A 26,731-nucleotide genomic window follows, 5' to 3' on the forward strand; every position below is an offset into this window, starting at 1 on the left:
GAGGCCACGTCGGAATCCACAAGAACAGATCTCTGCTCCATTAGGGCCTGTGCACACGTTGCAGATTTGTCACAATCTCCTGATACCAGCAAAGTGAATGAGAATCCGGAAGTCTCCTGCACACGTTCCTTATTTTCTCCTTACAGATTTACATTTGCCGGATGTCAATACTTTCCACGTTTTTGATACAGATTTCACTCAAACTAATAGGTGGGAAAAATCTGCACCAAAAAAACAGTCAAAAACACGAGCGGTTTTGCAGCTGCGTTTCTCCAGCCAAGAGATGCCGAAATGTCTGCACGCGGCTTTACACAGATGACCCGGGAGCTGCCGCTCATCCTCCGGCAGAACGTCACCATACAGACACTCACACAATGCGGCAGACGCGGCCCAGGACGGTGCCCGCAGCATCCTGACCCTCCAAAACGTAGCCCTGCACCTTCACAGTCACAATAAACAGCTCCGGAGGCCAATAAAAGCGTCTGTAAACTCCCAGTGTGTGAACTGCGGCGTTATCACCCTCCAACACAAGCATCGCCCGTCCCACCTACCCATAAACACGGCGAAAGACGGCATCACAGCAAATAAAAGGCCGCGGAGACAACCCAAGACCCAACCGGAACTACTACTCCTGCATCATCACAGCAAATAAAAGACCAAGGGCGCAGAGAAGAGACAAGACCCAACCGGAACTGCTACTCCTGCATTATCACAGCAAATAAAAGACCGGGGGTGCAGAGAAGAGACAACCCAAGACCCAACCGGAACTACTACTCCTGCATTATCACAGCAAATAAAAGACCGAGGGCGCAGAGAAGAGACAACCCAAGACCGAACCGGAACTGCTACTCCAGCATCATCACAGCAAATAAAAGACCGAGGGCGCAGAGAAGAGACAACCCAAGACCGAACCGGAACTGCTACTCCTGCATCATCACAGCAAATAAAAGAGCGAGGGCGCAGAGAAGAGACAACCCAAGACCGAACCGAAACTACTACTCCTGCATCATCACAGCAAATAAAAGACCGAGGGCGCAGAGAAGAGACAAGACCCAACCGGAACTACTACTCCTGCATTATCACAGCAAATAAAAGACCGAGGGCGCAGAGAAGAGACAAGACCCAACCGGAACTACTACTCCTGCATCATCACAGCAAATAAAAGACCGAGGGCGCAGAGAAGAGACAAGACCCAACCGGAACTACTACTCCTGCATCATCACAGCAAATAAAAGACCGAGGGCGCAGAGAAGAGACAAGACCCAACCGGAACTGCTACTCCTGCATTATCACAGCAAATAAAAGACCGGGGGTGCAGAGAAGAGACAACCCAAGACCCAACCGGAACTGCTACTCCAGCATCATCACAGCAAATAAAAGACCGAGGGCGCAGAGAAGAGACAACCCAAGACCGAACCGGAACTGCTACTCCTGCATCATCACAGCAAATAAAAGACCGAGGGCGCAGAGAAGAGACAACCCAAGACCCAACCGGAACTACTACTCCTGCATCATCACAGCAAATAAAAGACCGAGGGCGCAGAGAAGAGACAACCCAAGACCCAACCGGAACTGCTACTCCAGCATCATCACAGCAAATAAAAGACCGAGGGCGCAGAGAAGAGACAACCCAAGACCGAACCGGAACTGCTACTCCTGCATCATCACAGCAAATAAAAGACCGGGGGCGCAGAGAAGAGACAACCCAAGACCCAACCGGAACTACTACTCCTGCATCATCACAGCAAATAAAAGACCGAGGGCGCAGAGAAGAGACAACCCAAGACCCAACCGGAACTACTACTCCTGCATTATCACAGCAAATAAAAGACCGAGGGCGCAGAGAAGAGACAACCCAAGACCCAACCGGAACTACTACTCCTGCATCATCACAGCAAATAAAAGACCGAGGGCGCAGAGAAGAGACAACCCAAGACCCAACCGGAACTGCTACTCCTGCATCATCACAGCAAATAAAAGACCGAGGGCGCAGAGAAGAGACAACCCAAGACCCAACCGGAACTGCTACTCCTGCATCATCACAGCAAATAAAAGACCGAGGGTGCAGAGAAGAGACAACCCAAGACCCAACCGGAACTGCTACTCCAGCATCATCACAGCAAATAAAAGACCGGGGGTGCAGAGAAGAGACAACCCAAGACCCAACCGAAACTACTACTCCTGCATCATCACAGCAAATAAAAGACCGAGGGCGCAGAGAAGAGACAACCCAAGACCCAACCGGAACTACTACTCCTGCATCATCACAGCAAATAAAAGACCGAGGGCGCAGAGAAGAGACAACCCAAGACCCAACCGGAACTGCTACTCCAGCATCATCACAGCAAATAAAAGACCGAGGGCGCAGAGAAGAGACAACCCAAGACCCAACCGGAACTACTACTCCTGCATCATCACAGCAAATAAAAGACCGAGGGCGCAGAGAAGAGACAACCCAAGACACAACCGGAACTACTACTCCTGCATCATCACAGCAAATAAAAGACCGAGGGCGCAGAGAAGAGACAACCCAAGACCCAGCGGAACTGCTACTCCTGCATCATCACAGCAAATAAAAGACCGGGGGCGCAGAGAAGAGACAACCCAAGACCCAACCGGAACTGCTACTCCTGCATCATCACAGCAAATAAAAGACCGAGGGCGCAGAGAAGAGACAACAAGACCCAACCGGAACTGCTACTCCTGCATCATCACAGCAAATAAAAGACCGAGGGCGCAGAGAAGAGACAACCAAGACCCAACCGGAACTACTACTCCTGCATCATCACAGCAAATAAAAGACCGAGGGCGCAGAGCAGAGACAACCAAAGACCCAACCGGAACTACTACTCCTGCATCATCACAGCAAATAAAAGACCGAGGGCGCAGAGAAGAGACAACCCAAGACCCAACCGGAACTACTACTCCTGCATCATCACAGCAAATAAAAGACCGGGGGCGCAGAGAAGAGACAACCCAAGACCCAACCGGAACTGCTACTCCTGCATCATCATAATACATTAAACACAGAATAACTCCCAAAATCCAAAACTGTAGGGCGCGTCGTAAAATGTAGAGAAAACCAGAATGCGAAGATCTGGAGATCTCTTATATTTCTCACACAGAACACATCGGAGGCTTCTGTTTTCAGTGGAATAAATAATTGAATAAATTGCCTCTTTTATAAATTGATGACAATGACAAATCTAAGATGATTTGGGACAGAGATAAGTAAAGGCTGGAAAGTAAATGGTAATAATCAAAAACAAGGAAGGTAAAGGGTCAACAAAGTCACATAACTGTATAAGAAAATGTGAGGGAGGCAGAGTCTCTCCGAAGCAAAGAAGGTCAGAGATCCCGATCTGAGAATATCTGTGTCTAAAAAGAATTTCAGAAAAATGAAAATCCACCATCACAGCACATGATATTCAGAAATTGTAGACAAATCCATGTGCACAAGGGACAAGACCAACAATTAGGATCGGCTGCTAATGATCTCTAGGTCCTCAGGCAGCACCGCATTAAAGGAGGGCATGATTCACTGCATGGGCTGAGGAATAATCCAGAAACCTTCTGTCGCCACACAATCCACAAATACAAGTCCCAGCTCTATCCTGCAGAGGAGAAGCCATAGAGCAGCACAATCCAGAAACGCTCCCGTCTGCTCTGGACCAAAGCATATTTAAAATTGATGGAAGCAAAATGGAAAACTGTTCTGTGGCCGGATGAATCAAAATGTGAAATTCTTTATGGTAATCCTGCAGACTGAGAAGGAAAGGGACCGTCCAGCTTGTTATCGAGGAGAGGGAGGAGTACAGCTTGTTATCGAGGAGAGGGACCGTCCAGCTTGTTATCGAGGACAGGGACGGGTACAGCTTATCGAGGAGAGGGACCGCCCAGCTTGTTATCGAGGAGAGGGACCGCCCAGCTTGTTATTGAGGAGAGGGACCGCCCAGCTTGTTATCGAGGAGAGGGACCGCCCAGCTTGTTATCGAGGAGAGGGACCGCCCAGCTTGTTATCGAGGAGAGGGACCGCCCAGCTTGTTATCGAGGAGAGGGACCGTCCAGCTTGTTATCGAGGAGAGGGACCGTCCAGCTTGTTATCGAGGAGAGGGACCGTCCAGCTTGTTATCGAGGAGAGGGACCGTCCAGCTTGTTATCGAGGAGAGGGACCGTCCAGCTTGTTATCGAGGAGAGGGACCATCCAGCTTGTTATGGAGAAGGACCATCTAGCTTGTTATCAGCACACAGTTCTGCATCTCTGATGTGGGGGGATTAGTGCCTATTGCAGGAGCAGCTTACACAAGAAAGGCACCATCAATGCTGACGATATATAGGAGGTGATAGAGCAACATCAGCTCCATCCAGATCTGTATTTCTGGAAAAGCCTTGTATATTTCAGCAGGACAATGGTAAACCACATATTGCCTCCATCACAGCAGCACGGCTCCGCAGAAGCAGAGTTTGAGGGATCAAACGGTGGCCTGCAGTCCAGACCTTTCCCCAATTGGAAACATTTAGTGCATTAAGAAACAAAAAATCTGCCAAAAAAGACCCTGAACTGTGGAGCAGCGAGAACCCGACATCAGAGAAAAAGGGGAAAACATTCCTCTCCCAAAACTCCAGAAATTGTCTCCTCACCTCCCCAAAGTTTGGTGTAAGAAGATCGGATGTTACAAAATGTGGGACACAACTCTGGCACAATGGCGATCATAACAATGGACACAGCCGGGGCACAATTGTGGTCGTAATGACGGACACGGCTCAGGCATAACTATGGACACGGCCCGGGCACTACAGAGGTCATAACTATGGACACGGCCCAGGCACTACGGAGGTCATAACTATGGACACGGCCCGGGCACTACGGAGGTCATAACTATGGACACGGCCCGGGCACTACGGAGGTCATAACTATGGACACGGCCCGGGCACTACGGAGGTCATAACTATGGACACGGCCCGGGCACTACGGAGGTCATAACTATGGACACGGCCCGGGCACTACGGCGGTCATAACTATGGACACGGCCCGGGCACTACGGCGGTCATAACTATGGACACGGCCCGGGCACTACGGCGGTCATAACTATGGACACGGCCCGGGCACTACGGAGGTCATAACTATGGACACGGCCCGGGCACTACGGAGGTCATAACTATGGACACGGCCCAGGCACAACAGAGATCATAACTATGGACACGGCCCGGGCACTACGGAGATCATAACTATGGACACGGCTCGGGCACTACGGAGGTCATAACTATGGACACGGCCCAGGCAGAACAGAGATCATAACTATGGACACGGCCCGGGCACTACGGAGATCATAACAATGGACACGGCCCGGGCACTACGGAGGTCATAACAATGGACACGGCCTGGGCACTACGGAGGTCATAACTATGGACACGGCCCGGGCACAACGGAGGTCATAACTATGGACACGGCCCGGGCACTACGGAGGTCATAACAATGGACACGGCCCGGGCACTACGGAGGTCATAACAATGGACACGGCCCGGGCACTACGGAGATCATAACTATGGACACGGCCCGGGCACTACGGAGGTCATAACAATGGACACGGCCCGGGCACTACGGAGGTCATAACAATGGACACGGCCTGGGCACTACGGAGGTCATAACTATGGACACGGCCCGGGCACAACGGAGGTCATAACTATGGACACGGCCCGGGCATCTTCTCTTTCTGAGATTTGTCGCTGTTAACAGATTCTAAATTAGGTCATTTTTTTAAATCCCAGAAAAACGTCCAGTGTCCGATTTGTGTTCTGTGATACGAGGTTTCCAGATCACCACAATCAGGTTTTCTTCACATCTTACACAGCAGTACAACTCTTGGGTTTCTACTTTGAGCACTACAACCCCCAACATCATGATGATAAAAATATATTACACCCACAGATAAGAAGAGTTAGGGGATGGGGACAGATGAAAGGCAGCAACAGCGGGGACAGAAGCTGCGGCTCCGACCCATGGAAGGAGGAGAACACAGTGCCACATAGGAGGACGGAGGTTACTGTCCACTGCTGCCCGGCCACTGCCAATGTGAGAATGTGATATACCGACAAATGTAGTATCCCAGCGACTGATGCTGGATGACGCATTGCTCACCGATCATCTGATGTACAAGGGCCCGATATCAGACGCCTCACAGGCTCCATACAACCTAAAGCCCCCAGGCGCCCCACCACCTACAGACGCCCCCCGCAGGCTTCAGACGCCTCACAGTCCCCAGGCGCTCCCAGACGACCCACGCCCCCAGGCGCCCCATGACCTCCAGACGCGCTTCACAGTTACCCATGCCCCACAGCCCCCCAGGCTACCCCCCGCACAGCCTCCAAACACCTGAAGGAAGACGCATAATTATTGCTGTCGATAAATCCTCCCCTAGCGGAGCGGTCAGTCAGGACCTGCAGGTGGTGGCGGGGCGGTCAGTCAGGACCTGCAGGTGGTGGCGGAGCGGTCAGTCAGGACCTGCAGGTGGTGGGGGAGCGGTCAGTCAGGACCTGCAGGTGGTGGGGGAGCGGTCAGTCAGGACCTGCAGGTGGTGGGAGAGAGGTCAGTCAGGACCTGCAGGTGGTGGCGGAGAGGTCAGTCAGGACCTGCAGGTGGTGGCGGAGAGGTCAGTCAGGACCTGCAGGTGGTGGCGGAGAGGTCAGTCAGGACCTGCAGGTGGTGGCGGAGCGGTCAGTCAGGACCTGCAGGTGGTGGGGGAGCGGTCAGTCAGGACCTGCAGGTGGTGGGGGAGCGGTCAGTCAGGACCTGCAGGTGGTGGCGGAGAGGTCAGTCAGGACCTGCAGGTGGTGGCGGAGAGGTCAGTCAGGACCTGCAGGTGGTGGCGGAGAGGTCAGTCAGGACCTGCAGGTGGTGGGGGAGCGGTCAGTCAGGACCTGCAGGTGGTGGCGGAGCGGTCAGTCAGGACCTGCAGGTGGTGGGGGAGCGGTCAGTCAGGACCTGCAGGTGGTGGGGGAGCGGTCAGTCAGGACCTGCAGGTGGTGGCGGAGAGGTCAGTCAGGACCTGCAGGTGGTGGCGGAGCGGTCAGTCAGGACCTGCAGGTGGTGGCGGAGAGGTCAGTCAGGACCTGCAGGTGGTGGCGGAGAGGTCAGTCAGGACCTGCAGGTGGTGGCGGAGAGGTCAGTCAGGACCTGCAGGTGGTGGCGGAGAGGTCAGTCAGGACCTGCAGGTGGTGGCGGAGAGGTCAGTCAGGACCTGCAGGTGGTGGCGGAGAGGTCAGTCAGGACCTGCAGGTGGTGGCGGAGAGGTCAGTCAGGACCTGCAGGTGGTGGCGGAGAGGTCAGTCAGGACCTGCAGGTGGTGGCGGAGAGGTCAGTCAGGACCTGCAGGTGGTGGCGGAGAGGTCAGTCAGGACCTGCAGGTGGTGGCGGAGAGGTCAGTCAGGACCTGCAGGTGGTGGCGGAGAGGTCAGTCAGGACCTGCAGGTGGTGGCGGAGAGGTCAGTCAGGACCCGCAGGTGGTGGCGGAGAGGTCAGTCAGGACCCGCAGGTGGTGGCGGGGCGGTCAGTCAGGACCCGCAGGTGGTGGCGGGGCGGTCAGTCAGGACCTGCAGGTGGTGGCGGGGCGGTCAGTCAGGACCTGCAGGTGGTGGCGGGGCGGTCAGTCAGGACCTGCAGGTGGTGGCGGGGCGGTCAGTCAGGACCTGCAGGTGGTGGCGGGGCGGTCAGTCAGGACCTGCAGGTGGTGGCGGGGCGGTCAGTCAGGACCTGCAGGTGGTGGCGGGGCGGTCAGTCAGGACCTGCAGGTGGTGGCGGGGCGGTCAGTCAGGACCTGCAGGTGGTGGCGGGGCGGTCAGTCAGGACCTGCAGATGGTGGCGGGGCGGTCAGTCAGGACCTGCAGGTGGTGGCGGGGCGGTCAGTCAGGACCTGCAGGTGGTGGCGGGGCGGTCAGTCAGGACCTGCAGGTGGTGGAGACGGACGGTGAGAGGCTCGGAGCGGCGCTGAGCATTATACACGGCCGCACAGGATTATAACAACAGGAGGCAGGAGACATTTCTCAGGAGGAGACGCTTGTCCCAGATTTCATGGCTAACATGTGACAGCCGGCGCCGCAAGCCACTAAGGAGACGAGGGAAGAGACAGAAGACAAAGACAACCCAGGTCCCATCGTGCCGCACCATAATCATCCATGCCGGGGCCGCGGTTGCCCCCCAGGGTCATCAGTCTGAGGGTCACCGGCCTCCGGGACGTCTGACAACTAACGGCTCTGTGTCCAGCGTCAGGACAGGCTGCATGGTGCACCTCTGGAGCAAATGTCAACCTGCACAAACTGCGGCCACCGTCCGGCAAAGCGGCCACATTGTGTTTATGGGGAGGTCTAGCTTCTGAATTGGAAAAAAAACAACTATGCCCCCCCCTTCCCTCCCCTCCCCCACATATGCCCCCCTTCCCCCTACACAGATCCAGTGCTGATGATCCGACCTAGATCACGGGAACTGGGTGGTCTCCATTGCCATGTGCCGTACTATACTGCAGAGGCCACTGATTGGACGAGGGCTGCATACACCAGATCACCCGCACTGGATCAGCACAGATTGAGGGGCCGGCATCAGGTTCCTCCTTCAATACACAGATATTCCCATAAATTCTTGCATGAAATTTGCAAATTATTGGAGGCTCTTCAGCTTCTGCAACCGACATACAAAAGCCTCGATCGGATCCCCCAGCCCGAGTCCTAGAAGGGGAAATACAGGTCATCTGGGGATATTGTGAATGGCCGGATCCCTACAACATGCGCCCCACAATGCCCTGCGCGCCCACGGCTGTGAACGCAGAAGAGACTATGCGCTGTGTGTACAGGAAAGCAGGACTACTAATCCCAACAAACCCCACAGCGAGGACAGCTGCCCGGAGCAGAGAGACGAGGACCGGCAAAGAGGGCGAGGATAGCTGCCCGGAGCAGAGAGACGAGGACCGGCACAGAGGGCGAGGACAGCTGCCCAGAGCAGAGAGACGAGGACCGGCACAGAGGGCGAGGACAGCTGCCCAGAGCAGAGAGACGAGGACCGGCACAGAGGGCGAGGACAGCTGCCCGAAGCAAAGAGACGAGGACAGGCACAGAGGGCGAGGACAGCTGCCCGGAGCAAAGAGACGAAGACCGGCACAGGGGGTGAGGACAGCTGCCCGGAGCAGAGAGACGAAGACCGGCAGAGAGGGCGAGGACAGCTGCCCGGAGCAGAGAGACAAGGACCGGCAAAGAGGGCGAGGACAGCTGCCCAAAGCAGAGAGACGAGGACCGGCACAGGGGGCGAGGACAGCTGCCCGGAGCAGAGAGACGAGGACCGACACAGAGAGCAAGGACAGCTGCCCGGAGCAGAGAGACGAAGATCGGCACAGAGGGCGAGGAGAGCTGCCCGGAGCAGAGACGAAGACCGGCACAGAGGGCGAGGAGAGCTGCCCGGAGCAGAGACGAAGACCGGCACAGAGGGCGAGGAGAGCTGCCCGGAGCAGAGAGACGAGAACAGGCACAGAGGGCGAGGACAGCTGCCCGGAGCAGAGAGACGAAGACCGGCACAGGGGGTGAGGACAGCTGCCCGGAGCAGAGAGACGAAGACCGGCACAGAGGGCGAGGACAGCTGCCCGGAGCAGAGAGACGAGGACCGGCACAGAGGGCGAGGACAGCTGCCCTGAGCAGAGAGACGAGGACCAGCACAGAGAGCGAGGACAGCTGCCCTGAGCAGAGAGACGAGGACCGGCACAGAGGGCGAGGACAGCTGCCCGGAGCAGAGAGACGAAGACCGGCACAGGGGGTGAGGACAGCTGCCCGGAGCAGAGAGACGAAGACCGGCACAGAGGGCGAGGACAGCTGCCTGGAGCAGAGAGACGAGGACCGGCACAGAGGGCGAGGACAGCTGCCCAAAGCAGAGAGACGAGGACCGGCACAGGGGGCGAGGACAGCTGCCCGGAGCAGAGAGACGAGGACCGGCACAGAGGGCGAGGAGAGCTGCCCGGAGCAGAGAGATGAGGACAGGCACAGAGGGCGAGGAGAGCTGCCCGGAGCAGAGAGATGAGGACAGGCACAGAGGGCGAGGACAGCTGCCCGGAGCAAAGAGACGAGGACAGGCACAGAGGGCGAGGACAGCTGCCCGGAGCAGAGAAACGAGGACCGGCACAGAGGGTGAGGACAGCTGCCCAAAGCAGAGAGACGAGGACCGGCACAGGGGGCGAGGACAGCTGCCCGGAGCAGAGAGACGAGGACCGGCACAGAGGGCGAGGAGAGCTGCCCGGAGCAGAGAGATGAGGACAGGCACAGAGGGCGAGGAGAGCTGCCCGGAGCAGAGAGACGAGGACCAGCACAGAGGGCGAGGAGAGCTGCCCGGAGCAGAGACGAGGACCGGCACAGAGGGCGAGGAGAGCTGCCCGGAGCAGAGAGACGAGGACCGGCACAGAGGGTGAGGACAGCTGCCCGGAGCAGAGAGACGAGGACCGGCACAGAGGGCGAGGACAGCTGCCCGAAGCAGAGAGACGAGGACCGGCACAGAGGGCGAGGAGAGCTGCCCGGAGCAGAGACGAGGACCGGCACAGAGGGCGAGGAGAGCTGCCCGGAGCAGAGAGACGAGGACCAGCACAGAGGGCGAGGACAGCTGCCCGGAGCAGAGAGACGAAGACCGGCACAGAGGGCGAGGACAGCTGCCCGGAGCAGAGAGACGAAGACCGGCACAGAGGGCGAGCGGAGCTGGATTTTGCCCTTATCCTGGTAGGTAACATGGAGAAACCTTTCATTTCGGTGCTGCAGAGCAGTCAACTGAGCAATGTCCCCAAAACAATGGCTGCCGCCTCTCCCTGCCGCGTGCCATGGCTGCCATCCCTTCCTGCCGCGTGCCATGGCTGCTGCCTCTGCCTGCCGCGTGCCATGGCTGCTGCCTCTGCCTGCCGCGTGCCATGGCTGCCGCCTCTGCCTGCCGCGTGCCATCCATGGCTGCCGCCCCTCCCTGCCGCGTGCCATGGCTGCCGCCCCTCCCTGCCGCGTGCCATGGCTGCCGCCCCTCCCTGCCGCGTGCCATGGCTGCAGCGTCTTCCTACCAGCATCCTGCCCCCCCAGATCTTGAGGGGAATAATGGTGAGTGGTATGTAGTGGACCCTTCCCACGGAGCGGTGGACTCACCATAGCGCTGATGGTCTCCTCCCAGTCCGGCCTCTCCCGGGGGTGAATGCTGCGCGGCAGCTCCGGCACAAAGTCATCCTCCTCCAGGTGCAGCGAGGACTTCATTATTCTGTAGGAGAGAAGAGACGAAGGATTAAGATTTGGATGAGGCGCCGGTGACCGGGAAAAGGAGCAATGACAGATACACAGAAATATACACAGCGCCGCATGGATAGAACGGATAATACGGAGGGCGGACGTCACAACTCCTTGTAGCGGTCACACTAGCTACGGGGAAGTACCACCCGAACGGCGAAAGGGAAGGGAAACCCTGTGTCTGGGGAAGATGGTGACTCCTGAGCAAACCTACAGCTGGTCTCTGGGGCCCCTCCCACCCTAGATAGGTTACACACATACGCACCAAGCCGGATACCTGACCCTAGATATCCCTAGTGCTGGACCCTAAAGAGGGAGCGGGTGGGATGTGCTCTTCATTAACCCCTCTAAAGACACAAGAAGGACACACGGGGGATCATTAGATGACTCAGGGAGGAGTCCGGCAGAGTACTCAGCAATGACACCACAGGAGGAGTACAAGCCACCTGCTTGCAACCAAGGCTTGAATGAACTGAAAAATATCATCAGCACCAGTCCAGGGAAGGAGGGGAATATAAGCACCAGAGAATACTGACAATCAGCAGCTGGGAGGAAGGCGAGCTCCTGCTGGGTCCAAAGGGAGAGATGAGTCCAGCAGGAAGCAGCTACCTATACCAATACATACTGACAGCAGGAGCAATGGAAAGTCAGGGAGCATTCTGCACAGCCAGACGCTGTGACCTTCTATGTCCAGAAACCACAGGATGTCTGTGACCTGTGACAGTGGCCACCCCACATTCTCTCACAAAAGGATCAGAGACGGCGACGGCCCCAAATCTCCCCAGCTGCCTCGTCTATGGCTCGGGCACAGACTTCAGGACCTCACGTCTCCAGTACAGCAATGGAAGCCAAGAAAAGTGGTAAAAGCTTAGAGCAGATCCACCCGAAAACACAAATATCCAGGTGGAAAGGAGAGAAAGCGCCGCCGGATGGTCCATGTAATCCGCTGCCTCGGAGACATACACCCCCACCACAGACCCCTATGTGGAGTGTGCCGACTCCCCTGGATGCTGCGCAGGGTGCGGTGCGGCTGCACAGGAGCCGGGGTGCTGAGCTCTGCTGCATCAAGTCATTACCACAAGGTCAGAGAGTTTACAGCTCATCACAATATCTGACAATTACCGGCATTCAGGCAGGAGAAAACATGAAATGCTGAGCAGGAGCCCCCCACCCCGAGAGGAGTGAAGAGAAGCCCCCACCATGTGCTGCGGGCGAACATGGACGACATCCCACATATACCTGGCAGAGGACGATCACATCTCTCCCAGGGCAGAGGACCAATCCCTACATTGTAGTGAGGACAATTTCAGGACACAGGGAATTGGAGGTCACACAGTGACTTGGGGGGGGAAGGAGCAGTGATCCCCAATTCACTGTGTGACCCCCAATTTACTGTGTGCGGCTGGAGGCTGTGGGCGGGGGCTGTGGGGTGGATGTGGGGCATCATAGGACTGTTGTGGGGGTCTGGGGGCCATAGGGCGCTGGGGGTGTCTGACATCACCACTGATTGTGATGCTCACTTCAGTCGCTGCATGGAGCTCACAGCGGGCAGTCATGTTCTATGCCGCTCGCTGTGAGCTTCAGATGTAGTGTTTTTGCCACGGATGCTTTTTTTTGGGGCCAGAAACGTGCATCAATGTGATCATCACAAAGATGCAACGTGTGCACATAGCCTTACACAACTTGTCCGCACTGCATGTAGAGATGAACGTCCATAGCTATCCACAACAATCCTCCCAAACTCCCGTATACACAACCCCAGCCGGGAGCGGAGAGAAAGCAAAACTCTGCCAAAATTATCACCGGAGAGCACGGCCGATCCTCCTTTCCTCATACATCTGCCGTCAGGAGAGCTCAATAACAGCAGATGGTTACCTCTGCCCCAATCAGTGAATGCATCCATCATTCATCCAATATGTATGGCCATAGTCCAATGGTTATCATTCAATTCACATGACCTCCTGTATTATATTCCAGAGCTGCGCTCCCTATTCTGCTGGTGCAGTCACTGTGTACATACATTACATTACTGATCCTGAGTTACCTCCTGTATTATACTCCAGAGCTGTACTCCCTATTCTGCTGGTGCAGTCACTGTGTACATACATTACTGATCCTGAATTACCTCCTGTATTATCCTCCAGAGCTGCACTCACTATTGTGCTGGTGCAGTCACTGTGTACATACATTACATTACTGATCCTGAGTTACCTCCTGTATTATACTCCAGAGCTGCACTCACTATTCTACTGGTGCAGTCACTGTGTACATACATTACTGATCCTGAGTTACCTCCTGTATTATACTCCAGAGCTGCACTCACTATTCTGCTGGTGCAGTCACTGTGTACATACATTACATTACTGATCCTGAGTTACATCCTGTATTATACTCCAGAGCTGCACTCACTATTCTGCTGGTGCAGTCACTGTGTACATACATTACATTACTGATCCTGAGTTACCTCCTGTATTATACCCCAGAGCTGCACTCACTATTCTGCTGGTGCAGTCACTGTGTACATACATTACTGATCCTGAGTTACCTCCTGTATTATACTCCAGAGCTGCACTCACTATTCTGCTGGTGCAGTCACTGTGTACATACATTACATTACTGATCCTGAGTTACCTCCTGTATTATACTCCAGAGCTGCGCTCCCTATTCTGCTGGTGCAGTCACTGTGTACATACATTACATTACTGATCCTGAGTTACATCCTGTATTATACTCCAGAGCTGCGCTCCCTATTCTGCTGGTGCAATCATTGTGTACATACATTACATTACTGATCCTGAGTTACATCCTGTATTATACTCCAGAGCTGCGCTCCCTATTCTGCTGGTGCAATCATTGTGTACATACATTACATTACTGATCCTGAGTTACCTCCTGTATTATACTCCAGAGCTGCACTCACTATTCTGCTGGTGCAGTCACTGTGTACATACATTACATTACTGATCCTGAGTTACCTCCTGTATTATACTCCAGAGCTGCACTCACTATTCTGCTGGTGCAGTCACTGTGTACATACATTACATTACTGATCCTGAGTTACATCCTGTATTATACTCCACAGCTGCGCTCCCTATTCTGCTGGTGCAGTCACTGGGTACATACATTACTGCGACCTCTGGGCACCGGCCATGTCTAAAAGCACAAGGTCCATTTATCGGGGCCTTAGTCTGATGAGACCTCTGGCACCGGCCATGTCTACAAGCGCAAGGTCCATGGATCGGGGCCTTAGTCTGATGAGACCTCTGGCACCGGCCATGTCTACAAGCACAGGGTCCATGGATCGGGGCCTTAGTCTGATGAGACCTCTGGCACCGGCCATGTCTACAAGCACAAGGTCCATGGATCGGGGCCTTAGTCTGATGAGACCTCTGGCACCGGCCATGTCTACAAGCACAAGGTCTATGGATCGGGGCCTTAGTCTGATGAGACCTCTTGCACCGGCCATGTCTACAAGCACAAGGTCCATGGATCGGGGCCTTAGTCTGATGAGACCTCTGGCACCGGCCATGTCTACAAGCACAAGGTCCATGGATCAGGGCCTTAGTCTGATGAGACCTCTGGCACCGGCCATGTCTACAAGCACAAGGTCCATGGATCGGGGCCTTTGTCTGATGAGACCTCTTGCACCGGCCATGTCTACAAGCGCAAGGTCCATGGATCGGGGCCTTAGTCTGATGAGACCTCTGGCACCGGCCATGTCTACAAGCGCAAGGTCCATGGATCGGGGCCTTAGTCTGATGAGACCTCTTGCACTGGCCATGTCTACAAGCACAAGGTCCATGGATCGGGGCCTTAGTCTGATGAGACCTCTGGCACCGGCCATGTCTACAAGCACAAGGTCCATGGATCGGGGCCTTAGTCTGATGAGACCTCTGGCACCGGCCATGTCTACAAGCGCAAGGTCCATGGATCGGGGCCTTAGTCTGATGAGACCTCTGGCACCGGCCATGTCTACAAGCACAAGGTCCATGGATCGGGGCCTTAGTCTGATGAGACCTCTGGCACCGGCCATGTCTACAAGCACAAGGTCCATGGATCGGGGCCTTAGTCTGATGAGACCTCTGGCACCGGCCATGTCTACAAGCGCAAGGTCCATGGATCGGGGCCTTAGTCTGATGAGACCTCTGGCACCGGCCATGTCTACAAGCACAAGGTCCATGGATCGGGGCCTTAGTCTGATGAGACCTCTGGCACCGGCCATGTCTACAAGCACAAGGTCCATGGATCGGGGCCTTAGTCTGATGAGACCTCTGGCACCGGCCATGTCTACAAGCACAAGGTCCATGGATCGGGGCCTTAGTCTGATGAGACCTCTGGCACCGGCCATGTCTACAAGCACAAGGTCCATGGATCGGGGCCTTAGTCTGATGAGACCTCTTGCACCGGCCATGTCTACAAGCACAAGGTCCATGGATCGGGGCCTTAGTCTGATGAGACCTCTGGCACCGGCCATGTCTACAAGCACAAGGTCCATGGATCGGGGCCTTAGTCTGATGAGACCTCTGGCACCGGCCATGTCTACAAGCACAAGGTCCATGGATCGGGGCCTTAGTCTGATGAGACCTCTGGCACCGGCCATGTCTACAAGCACAAGGTCCATGGATCGGGGCCTTAGTCTGATGAGACCTCTGGCACCGGCCATGTCTACAAGCACAAGGTCCATGGATCGGGGCCTTAGTCTGATGAGACCTCTGGCACCGGCCATGTCTACAAGCACAAGGTCCATGAAGTCACTTGCAGTTTCTTTCTAGAGACAATGAATCCCGACATACGACCCCTTTAACAAATGAAGGGCAGAATCTGATTGGTGTAAAACAGAAGCAGTCAGTGATGATGCGTTGTTTGCCAGGTGACTTCGAAAGCGGACGGGGTCTGCAGGTGCCTTGCACCCCCCACCCCCGCGATGAGACGCTCATTTACAGGCTCATGCATCCACATAAACAAATGATCACATGACAAGATTTTCATTCACGAGGACGGTGCAGCCGCCGGCAGGGAGTTTGGAGCCGCCTTTGTTCACCTCCCTGAATGGCTTTTGTATTGGAGGCGCACAGATTCCAGCGTCTCCTCCTCACATTCCTTCCACATTGTGTGTGAACAAGGCCTCATTGTCGGACGCTGCATTCTGGGCGACAGCAGGGCCCGGCAATAGTACGGGATCTCATGCTAGAGACGAGCAGCTGTCCGAGGCTTTTACATGCCGCACGGCACAGCTGCTCCATGGCCTCTCCACCTACAGAGGGCACGCTGCAATGCACCAGCAAGACGCAATGTGAGAGGGTACGCACGCTGGCAACGCGGGCACCGGATCCAGAACGTGCATGCAATCCGGGAATGCCATCATTCTGGGGAGGTATTCTGCCAGATCACCCCCGGACGGTCCCTGTGCACCATGAGGAGGACAGAGGAGACATCTCCTGCACCCCAGGACCCGCCAGTCATCACGTCACAAGCTGCCATGATAATTAGAGAGAGAGATTTTATATATTATATACACACACACACACACACACACACGGACACACACACACACACACACACACACACACACACACACACACGGCATCTGTGCTGCAGAGAGGGGGCAGCGCATCCATCAATGTCTGCACAGGAGAGGCACAGATCACTACACCTGACGGCAGATCGCAGTAGTGCAGCCTCGGGTTTTGGGTCTGGAAGGCCTCATGGACACAAAATCTGTCCCCTGGTAGGCAGCTGATACCCAGTATTAAATGTCGGCCCTGTGCGGACCGCCTGAACAGGGGCCTGCAATATCGGCTGAGCTGGGCACTGAGCAGCCGGGCACCGCGTGACTGGGTTGAGCGGTGTGCTGAGGTAGGCTGGGCGCTGAGCTGGGCACTGAGCAGCTGCGTTGAGTTGGGCACTTTGCGGCTGGGCTGAGCTATGCGCTGAGTGGCTGGTTTGAGTTGGGCATGGGGCACTGTAGTGCTGAGCTGCAAACTGAGTTGATTTGGGTGCTGTGCGGCTGGGTACACTGTGGCTGGGTGGATTCAGGTGCTGAGCGGCTGGGTTGATTTGGGTGCTGTGCGGCTGGGCACTGAGCAGCTGGGTTGATTTGGGTGCTGTGCGGCTGGGCGCTGAGTGGTTTGGTTGATTTGGATGCTGTGCGGCTGGGCACTGCAGCTGGGTTCATTTGGGTCCTGTGCGGCTAGGCACTGAGCGGCTGGGTTGATTTGGGTGCTGTGCGGCTGGGCGCTGAGTGGTTTGGTTGATTTGGGTGCTGTGCGGCTGGGCACTGAGCGGCTGGGTTCATTTGGGTGCTGTGCGGCTGGGCACTGAGCGGCTGGGTTCATTTGGGTGCTGTGCGGCTGGGCACTGAGCGGCTGGGTTGATTTGAGTGCTGTGCGGCTGGGCACTGAGCAGCTGGGTTGATTTGGGTGCTGTGCGGCTGGGCGCTGAGTGGTTTGGTTGATTTGGGTGCTGTGCGGCTAGGCACTGCAGCTGGGTTCATTTGGGTGCTGTGCGGCTAGGCACTGCAGCTGGGTTGATTTGGGTGCTGTGCGGCTGGGTACACTGTGGCTGGGTGGATTCAGGTGCTGAGCAGCTGGGCACTGAGCGGCTGGGTTGATTTGGGTGCTGTGCGGCTGGGTACACTGTGGCTGGGTGGATTCAGGTGCTGAGCGGCTGGGCACTGAGCGGCTGGGTTGATTTGGGTGCTGTGCGGCTGGGTACACTGTGGCTGGGTGGATTCAGGTGCTGTGCGGCTGGGCACTGAGCAGCTGGGTTGATTTGGGTTCCGTGCGGCTGGGCACTGAGCGGCTGGGTTGATTTGGGTGCTGTGCGGCTGGGCACTGAGCGGCTGGGTTGATTTGGGTGCTGTGCGGCTAGGCACTGAGCGGCTGGGTTGATTTGGGTGCTGTGCGGCTGGGCACTGAGCGGCTGGGTTGATTTGGGTGCTGTGCGGCTAGGCACTGAGCGGCTGGGTTGATTTGGGTGCTGTGCGGCTGGGCACTGAGCGGCTGGGTTGATTTGGGTGCTGTGCGGCTAGGCACTGAGCGGCTGGGTTGATTTGGGTGCTGTGCGGCTAGGCACTGAGCGGCTGGGTTGATTTGGGTGCTGTACGACTGGGTACACTGTGGCTGGGTGGATTCAGGTGCTGAGCAGCTGAGCACTGAGCGGCTGGGTTCATTTGGGTGCTGTGCGGCTGGGCACTGAGTGGCTCAGTTGATTTGGGTGCTGGATCCCTACAAATCCCCAGACTAATACTAAACCAGTCATAACTACGAGGTGCCGGCAGCTGAAGTGATGGAGTCCGGGTCCTGACCTTCCACGGCCGCTCCTTTCTGATCCTACACACAGGGTGGTCAGAGAGACATGGGGTCCGGACACAGCGGGAATCCGCAGTGCCGGCAGCTCCTGGGGTGGTCAGAGAAAGACGTGGGGTCCGGACACAGCGGTTATCCTCAGTGTCAGCAGCTCCTGGGGTGGTCAGAGAGAGACGTGGGGTCCGGACACAGCGGGTATCCTCAGTGTCAGCAGCTCCTGGGGTGGTCATGAGAGAGACGAGGGGTCCGGACACAGCGGGGAATCCTCAGTGCGGCAGCTCCTGGGGTGGTCAAGAGAGAGACGTGGGGTCCGGACACAGCGGGAATCCTCAGTGCCGGCAGCTCCTGGGGTGGTCAGAGAGACGTGGGGTCCGGACACAGCGGGTATCCTCAGTGTCAGCAGCTCCTGGGGTGGTCAGAGAGAGACGTGGGGTCCGGACACAGCGGATATCCTCAGTGCCGGCATCTCCTGGGGTGGTCAGAGAGACGTGGGGTCCGGACACAGCAGGAATCCTCAGTGCCGGCAGCTCCTGGGGTGGTCAGAGACGTGGGGTCCGGACACAGCGGGAATCCTCAGTGCCGGCAGCTCCTGGGGTGGTCAGAGACGTGGGGTGCCGGACACAGTGGGTATCCTCAGTGTCAGCAGCTCCTGGGGTGGTCAGAGAGACGTGGGGTCCGGACACAGCGGGTATCCTCAGTGTCAGCAGCTCCTGGGGTGGTCAGAGGGACGTGGGGTCCGGACACAGCAGGAATCCTCAGTGCCGGCAGCTCCTGGGGTGGTCAGAGACGTGGGGTCCGGACACAGCGGGAATCCTCAGTGCCGGCAGCTCCTGGGGTGGTCAGAGACGTGGGGTCCGGACACAGTGGGTATCCTCAGTGTCAGCAGCTCCTGGGGTGGTCAGAGAGAGATGTGAGGTCCGGACACAGCAGGTATCCTCAGTGCCGGCAGCTCCTGGGGTGGTCAGAGAGACGTGGGGTCCGGACACAGCGGGTATCCTCAGTGTCAGCAGCTCCTGGGGTGGTCAGAGGGACGTGGGGTCCGGACACAGCGGGAATCCTCAGTGCCAGCAGCTCCTGGGGTGGTCAGAGAGACGTGGGGTCCGGACACAGCGGGTATCCTCAGTGCCAGCAGCTCCTGGGGTGGTCAGAGACGTGGGGGTCCGGACACAGCGGGTATCCTCAGTGTCAGCAGCTCCTGGGGTGGTCAGAGACGTGGGGTCCGGACACAGCGGGTATCCTCAGTGTCAGCAGCTCCTGGGGTGGTCAGAGAGACGTGGGGTCCGGACACAGCGGGTATCCTCAGTGTCAGCAGCTCCTGGGGTGGTCAGAGAGAGTCGTGGGGTCCGGACACAGCGGGTATCCTCAGTGCCGGCAGCTCCTGTGCTCAGAGATGATCAGCGCTCGGATCTCATGTGCTGACTCGCTGCCGCCATTGTTACATGAAATCATTAATTACAGACTCAGGTCTATTAGTCACAATGGAAGACTCCGACCACACAAAGGGGAAAGGCAGAACGCACCAATGGTGACAGAAGACGGGGGCTCGAAAGAAAAAGGGGGTCCCATTCACCTTACACAGACTCCCCCTGCTCTTCTGGTTTATGGCGTAAGAGCGCTGGACTGAGGATTCCCCAGACCTGATTACCATGAATAGCACCTACCAGGACTGGCACAGCAGAGAGGAGCGCGGAGTACGGGCTACATACCGCACTGGGCGAGAGCGGAGGACGGGCTACATACCGCGCTGGGCGAGAGCGGAGGACGGGGGGCTACATACCGCGCTGGGCGAGAGCGGAGGACGGGGCTACAGGACCGCGCTGGGCGAGAGCGGAGGACGGGGGCTACAGACCGCACTGGGCGAGAGCGGAGGACGGGGCTGCAGAGCGCACTGGGCGAGAGCGGAGGACGGGGCTGCAGAGCGCACTGGGCGAGAGCGGAGGACGGGGCTGCAGAGCGCACTGGGCGAGAGCGCAGGACGGGGCTGCAGAGCGCACTGGGCGAGAGCGCAGGACGGGGCTGCAGAGCGCACTGGGCGAGAGCGCAGGACGGGGCTACAGAGCGCACTGGGCGAGAGCGCAGGACGGGGCTGCAGAGCGCACTGGCGAGAGCGCAGGACGGGGCTGCAGAGCGCACTGGGCGAGGAGCGGAGGAAGGGGCTACAGACCGCACTGGGCGAGAGCGGAGGAAGGGGCTACAGACCGCACTGGGCGAGAGCGCGAGGACGGGGCTGCAGACCGCACTGGGCGAGAGCGGAGACGGGGCTGCAGACCGCACTGGGCGAGAGCGGAGGAAGGGGCTGCAGACCGCACTGGGCGAGAGCGGAGGAAGGGGCTGCAGACCGCACTGGGCGAGAGCGGAGGACGGGGCTGCAGACCGCACTGGGCGAGAGCAGAGGACGGGGCTGCAGACCGCACTGGGCGAGAGCAGAGGACGGGGCTGCAGACCGCACTGGGCGAGAGCAGAGGACGGGGCTGCAGACCGCACTGGGCGAGAGCAGAGGACGGGGGCTGCAGACCGCACTGGGCGGAGAGCAGAGGACGGTTGGCTGCAGACCGCACTGGGCGAGAGCAGAGGACGGGGCTGCAGACCGCACTGGGCGAGAGCAGAGGACGGGGCTGCAGACCGCACTGGGCGAGAGCAGAGGACGGGGCTGCAGACCGCACTGGGCGAGAGCAGAGGACGGGGCTGCAGACCGCACTGGGCGAGAGCAGAGGACGGGGCTGCAGACCGCACTGGCGAGAGCAGAGGACGGGGGCTGCAGACCGCACTGGGCGAGAGCAGAGGACGGGGCTGCAGACCGCACTGGGGACGAGAGCAGAGGACGGGGGCTGCAGACCGCACTGGGCGAGAGCAGAGGACGGGGGCTGCAGACCGCACTGGTCGAGAGCAGAGGACGGGGGCTGCAGACCGCACTGGGCGAGAGCAGAGGACGGGGCTGCAGACCGCACTGGGCGAGAGCAGAGGACGGGGCTGCAGACCGCACTGGGCGAGAGCAGAGGACGGGGCTGCAGACCGCACTGGGCGAGAGCAGAGGACGGGGCTGCAGACCGCACTGGGCGAGAGCAGAGGACGGGGCTGCAGACCGCACTGGGCGAGAGCAGAGGACGGGGCTGCAGACCGCACTGGGCGAGAGCAGAGGACGGGGCTGCAGACCGCACTGGGCGAGAGCAGAGGACGGGGCTGCAGACCGCACTGGGCGAGAGCAGAGGACGGGGCTGCAGACCGCACTGGGCGAGAGCAGAGGACGGGGCTGCAGACCGCACTGGGCGAGAGCGCACTGGCGAGAGCGCAGGACGGGGCTGCAGAGCGCACTGGGCGAGAGCGCAGGACGGGGCTGCAGAGCGCACTGGGCGAGAGCGCAGGACGGGGCTGCAGAGCCGCAGTGGGCGAGAGCGCAGGACGGGGCTGCAGAGCGCACTGGGCGAGAGCGCACTGGGCGAGAGCGCAGGACGGGGCTGCAGAGCGCAGTGGGCGAGAGCGCAGGACGGGGCCTGCAGAGCGCACTGGGCGAGAGCGCAGGACGGGGCTGCAGAGCGCAGTGGGCGAGAGCGCAGGACGGGGCTGCAGAGCGCACTGGGCGAGAGCGCAGGACGGGGCTGCAGAGCGCACTGGGCGAGAGCGCAGGACGGGGCTGCAGAGCGCACTGGGCGAGGAGCGCAGGACGGGGCTGCAGAGCGCACTGGGCGAGAGCGCAGGACGGGGCTGCAGAGCGCACTGGGCGAGAGCGCAGGACGGGGCTGCAGAGCGCACTGGGCGAGAGCGCAGGACGGGGCTGCAGAGCGCACTGGGCGAGAGCGCAGGACGGGGCTGCAGAGCGCACTGGGCGAGAGCGCAGGACGGGGCTGCAGAGCGCACTGGGCGAGAGCGCAGGACGGGGCTGCAGAGCGCACTGGGCGAGAGCGCAGGACGGGGCTGCAGAGCGCACTGGCGCGCAGACGCAGAGCGCAGGACGGGGCTGCAGAGCGCACTGGGCGAGAGCGCAGGACGGGGCTGCAGAGCGCACTGGGCGAGAGCAGAGGACGGGGCTGCAGACCGCACTGGGCGAGAGCAGAGGACGGGGCTGCAGACCGCACTGGGCGAGAGCAGAGGACGGGGCTGCAGACCGCACTGGGCGAGAGCAGAGGACGGGGCTGCAGACCGCACTGGGCGAGGGCAGGAGGACGGGGCTGCAGACCGCACTGGGCGAGGGCAGAGGACGGGGCTGCAGACCGCACTGGGCGAGGGCAGAGGACGGGGCTGCAGACCGCACTGGGCGAGGGCAGAGGACGGGGCTGCAGACCGCACTGGGCGAGGGCAGAGGACGGGGCTGCAGACCGCACTGGGCGAGGGCAGAGGACGGGGCTGCAGACCGCACTGGGCGAGAGGCAGAGGACGGGGCTGCAGACCGCACTGGGCGAGAGCAGAGGACGGGGCTGCAGACCGCACTGGGCGAGAGCAGAGGACGGGGCTGCAGACCGCACTGGGCGAGAGCAGAGGACGGGGCTGCAGACCGCACTGGGCGAGAGCAGAGGACGGGGCTGCAGACCGCACTGGGCGAGAGCAGAGGACGGGGCTGCAGACCGCACTGGGCGAGAGCAGAGGACGGGGCTGCAGACCGCACTGGGCGAGAGCAGAGGACGGGGGCTGCAGACCGCACTGGGCGAGAGCAGAGGACGGGGCTGCAGACCGCACTGGGCGAGAGCGCACTGGGCTGCAGAGCGCACTGGGCGAGAGCGCAGGACGGGGCTGCAGAGCGCAACTGGGCGAGAGCGCAGGACGGGGCTGCAGAGCGCACTGGGCGAGAGCGCAGGACGGGGCTGCAGAGCGCACTGGGCGAGAGCGCAGGACGGGGCTGCAGAGCGCACTGGGGCGAGAGCGCAGGACGGGGCTGCAGAGCGCACTGGGCGAGGAGCGCACTGGGCGAGAGCGCACTGGGCGAAGAGCGCAGGACGGAGCTGCAGAGCGCACTGGGCGAGAGCGCAGGACGGGGCTGCAGAGCGCACTGGGCGAGAGCGCACTGGGCGAGAGCGCAGGACGGGGGCTGCAGAGCGCACTGGGCGAGAGCGCACTGGGCGAGAGCGCAGGACGGGGCTGCAGACCGCACTGGGCGAGAGCGCAGGACGGGGCTGCAGAGCGCACTGGGCGAGAGCACTGGGCGAGAGCGCAGGACGGGGCTGCAGAGCGCACTGGGCGAGAGCGCAGGACGGGGCTGCAGAGCGCACTGGGCGAGGAGCGCAGGACGGGGCTGCAGAGCGCACTGGGCGAGAGCGCAGGACGGGGCTGCAGAGCGCACTGGGGCGAGAGCGCAGGACGGGGCTGCAGAGCGCACTGGGCGAGAGCGCAGGACGGGGCTGCAGAGCGCACTGGGCAGAGAGCGCAGGACGGGGCTGCAGAGCGCACTGGGCGAGAGCGCAGGACGGGGCTGCAGAGCGCACTGGGCGAGAGCGCAGGACGGGGCTGCAGAGCGCACTGGGCGAGAGCACTGGGCGAGAGCGCAGGACGGGGCTGCAGAGCGCACTGGGCGAGAGCGCAGGACGGGGCTGCAGAGCGCACTGGGCGATGAGCGCAGGACGGGGCTGCAGAGCGCACTGGGCGAGAGCGCAGGACGGGGCTGCAGAGCGCACTGGGCGAGAGCGCAGGACGGGGCTGCAGAGCGCACTGGGCGAGAGCGCAGGACGGGGCTGCAGAGCGCACTGGGCGAGAGCGCAGGACGGGGCTGCAGAGCGCACTGGGCGAGAGCGGAGGAAGGGGCTGCAGAGCGCACTGGGCGAGAGCGGAGGAAGGGGCTACAGACCGCACTGGGCGAGAGCAGAGGACGGGGCTGCAGACCGCACTGGGCGAGAGCAGAGGACGGGGGCTGCAGACCGCACAGGGCGAGAGCAGAGGACGGGGCTGCAGACCGCACTGGGCGAGAGCGGAGGACGGGGCTGCAGACCGCACTGGGCGAGAGCGGAGGACAGGGCTACAGAGCGCACTGGGCGAGAGCGAAGTACCCATATCTGACCCCCCATACTGCCCCCCTGCCCATCATTACCCCATGTCTGACCCCCCCATACTGCCCCCTGCCCATCATTACCTCACGTCTGACCCCCCATACTGCCCACTGCCCATCATTCCCCCATATCTGACCCCCCCCATATCTGACCCCCCCCCATACTGCCCCCTGCCCATATTTCCCCCATGTCTGACCCCCCCCATACTGCCCCCTGCCCATCATTCCCCCATGTCTGACCCCCCCATACTGCCCCCTGCCCATCAATCCCCCCATGTGTGACCCCCATACTGCCCCCTGCGCATCATTCCCCCATGTCTGACCCCCCCCATACTGCCCCCTGCCCATCATTCCCCCATGTGTGACCCCCATACTGGCCCCCCTGCCCATCATACCCCCATGTCTGACCCCCCATACTGCCCCTTGCCCATCAATCCCCCATGTGGACCCCCATACTGCCCCCTGCCCATCATTCCCCCATGTCTGACCCCCCCATACTGCCCCCTGCCCATCATACCCCCATGTCTGACCCCCCCATCAATCCCCCATACTGCCCCCTGCCCATCATTCCCCCATGTCTGACCCCCCATACTGCCCCCTGCCCATCATTCCCCCATGTCTGACCCCCCATACTGCCCCCTGCCCATCATTCCCCCATGTCTGACCCCCCATACTGCCCCCTGCCCATCAATTCCCCCCATGTGTGACCCCCCATACTGCCCCCTGCCCATCATTCCCCCATGTGTGACCCCCCCATACTGCCCCCTGCCCATCATACCCCCATGTCTGACCCCCCATCAATCCCCCATGTGTGACCCCCATACTGCCCCCTGCCCATCATTCCCCCATGTGTGACCCCCCCATACTGCCCCCTGCCCATCATTCCCCCATGTCTGACCCCCCATACTGCCCCCTGCCCATCATTCCCCCATGTGTGACCCCCCATACTTGCCCCCCTGCCCATCATTCCCCCATGTGTGACCCCCATACTGCCCCCTGCCCATCATACCCCCATGTCTGACCCCCACATCAATCCCCCATGTGTGACCCCCATACTGCCCCCTGCCCATCATTCCCCCATGTGTGACCCCCCATACTACCCCCCTGCCCATCATACCCCCATGTCTGACCCCCCATCAATCCCCCATGTGTGACCCCCCATACTGCCCCCTGCCCCATCATTCCCCCATGTGTGACCCCCCATACTGCCCCCTGCCCCATCATTCCCCCATGTGTGACCCCCATACTGCCCCCTGCCCATCATTCCCCCATGTGTGACCCCCCATACTGCCCCCCTGCCCATCATACCCCCATACTGCCCCCTGCCCATCATTCCCCCATGTGTGACCCCCCATACTGCCCCCTGCCCATCATTCCCCCATGTGTGACCCCCCATACTGCCCCCCTGCCCATCATTCCCCCATGTGTGACCCCCATACTGCCCCCTGCCCATCATTCCCCCATGTCTGACCCCCCATACTGCCCCCTGCCCATCATTCCCCCATGTCTGACCCCCCATACTGCCCCCTGCCCATCATTCCCCCATGTGTGACCCCCCCCATACTGCCCCCTGCCCATCATTCCCCCATGTGTGACCCCCCCATACTGCCCCCTGCCCATCATTCCCCCATGTGTGACCCCCCCATACTGCCCCCTGCCCATCATTCCCCCATACTGCCCCCTGCCCATCAGGTGGGGTAAGGCCGGTGCGCTGCAGTGCCGGCCGCCTCCTCTGCAGGTGCCGCACACAATGGCCGGCTCCAGCACTCACCTCTCCAGCTCCTGCAGATCGTCGCCTGACGCCATCCTGCCCACCGAGCCCGGGGCCGCCTGCAGAGCGGGGAGCGCCAGGAAGGCTCCGCTGCCTCCCTCCATGCTGCCGGCCGCTATCCCCCGGGGCCGCTCATGCTGCACCGCCGCCTGCCGGGCATCCAGGGTCAGGGGCGGAAGGGGCAGAGTCCGGGGCGGGGGGCACCGGCTCCTCCAGACACACGAACCGGGGACGGAGCAGCACAGACGGCCGCGCGGGATCCAGCGCTCTCCTGACTCTGCCCCTCCGTCACATACCTGCCCACAAGACTGCAAAGCCCAGGCAGGACAGGCTGCTCCCTGCACTAACCCCTCCCGCCGGGGAGCAGGGGGGCTGCAGCCCGGGAGAGGGGAGCACGGG

General features: G+C 59.8%; 1 protein-coding gene across 7 annotated transcripts in view; it reads right to left on the reverse strand.

Moving 5' to 3' along the window:
- Positions 1 to 26,731, reverse strand: part of ARHGAP32 (Rho GTPase activating protein 32) — a 300,910-nt gene that overhangs the window by 197,162 nt on the left and 77,017 nt on the right. For 4 of the 7 annotated variants that reach the window (XM_075327858.1, XM_075327857.1, XM_075327855.1 and 1 more), the window contains exons 1-2: positions 26,333 to 26,531; positions 11,149 to 11,257 (exon numbers count right to left, since the gene is read on the reverse strand). In XM_075327858.1, the coding sequence (XP_075183973.1) occupies positions 11,149 to 11,257; positions 26,333 to 26,436 (213 nt within the window). In that variant the 5' untranslated portion in view covers positions 26,437 to 26,531. Of the gene's footprint in view, positions 1 to 11,148; positions 11,258 to 26,332; positions 26,602 to 26,731 lie in introns of those variants that run through there. The other 3 variants (XM_075327861.1, XM_075327859.1, XM_075327856.1) reach the window with 2 other exon arrangements.

Source organism: Anomaloglossus baeobatrachus, chromosome 11 (genome assembly GCF_048569485.1).
Source record: "Anomaloglossus baeobatrachus isolate aAnoBae1 chromosome 11, aAnoBae1.hap1, whole genome shotgun sequence".
Classification (NCBI taxonomy): domain Eukaryota; kingdom Metazoa; phylum Chordata; class Amphibia; order Anura; family Aromobatidae; genus Anomaloglossus; species Anomaloglossus baeobatrachus.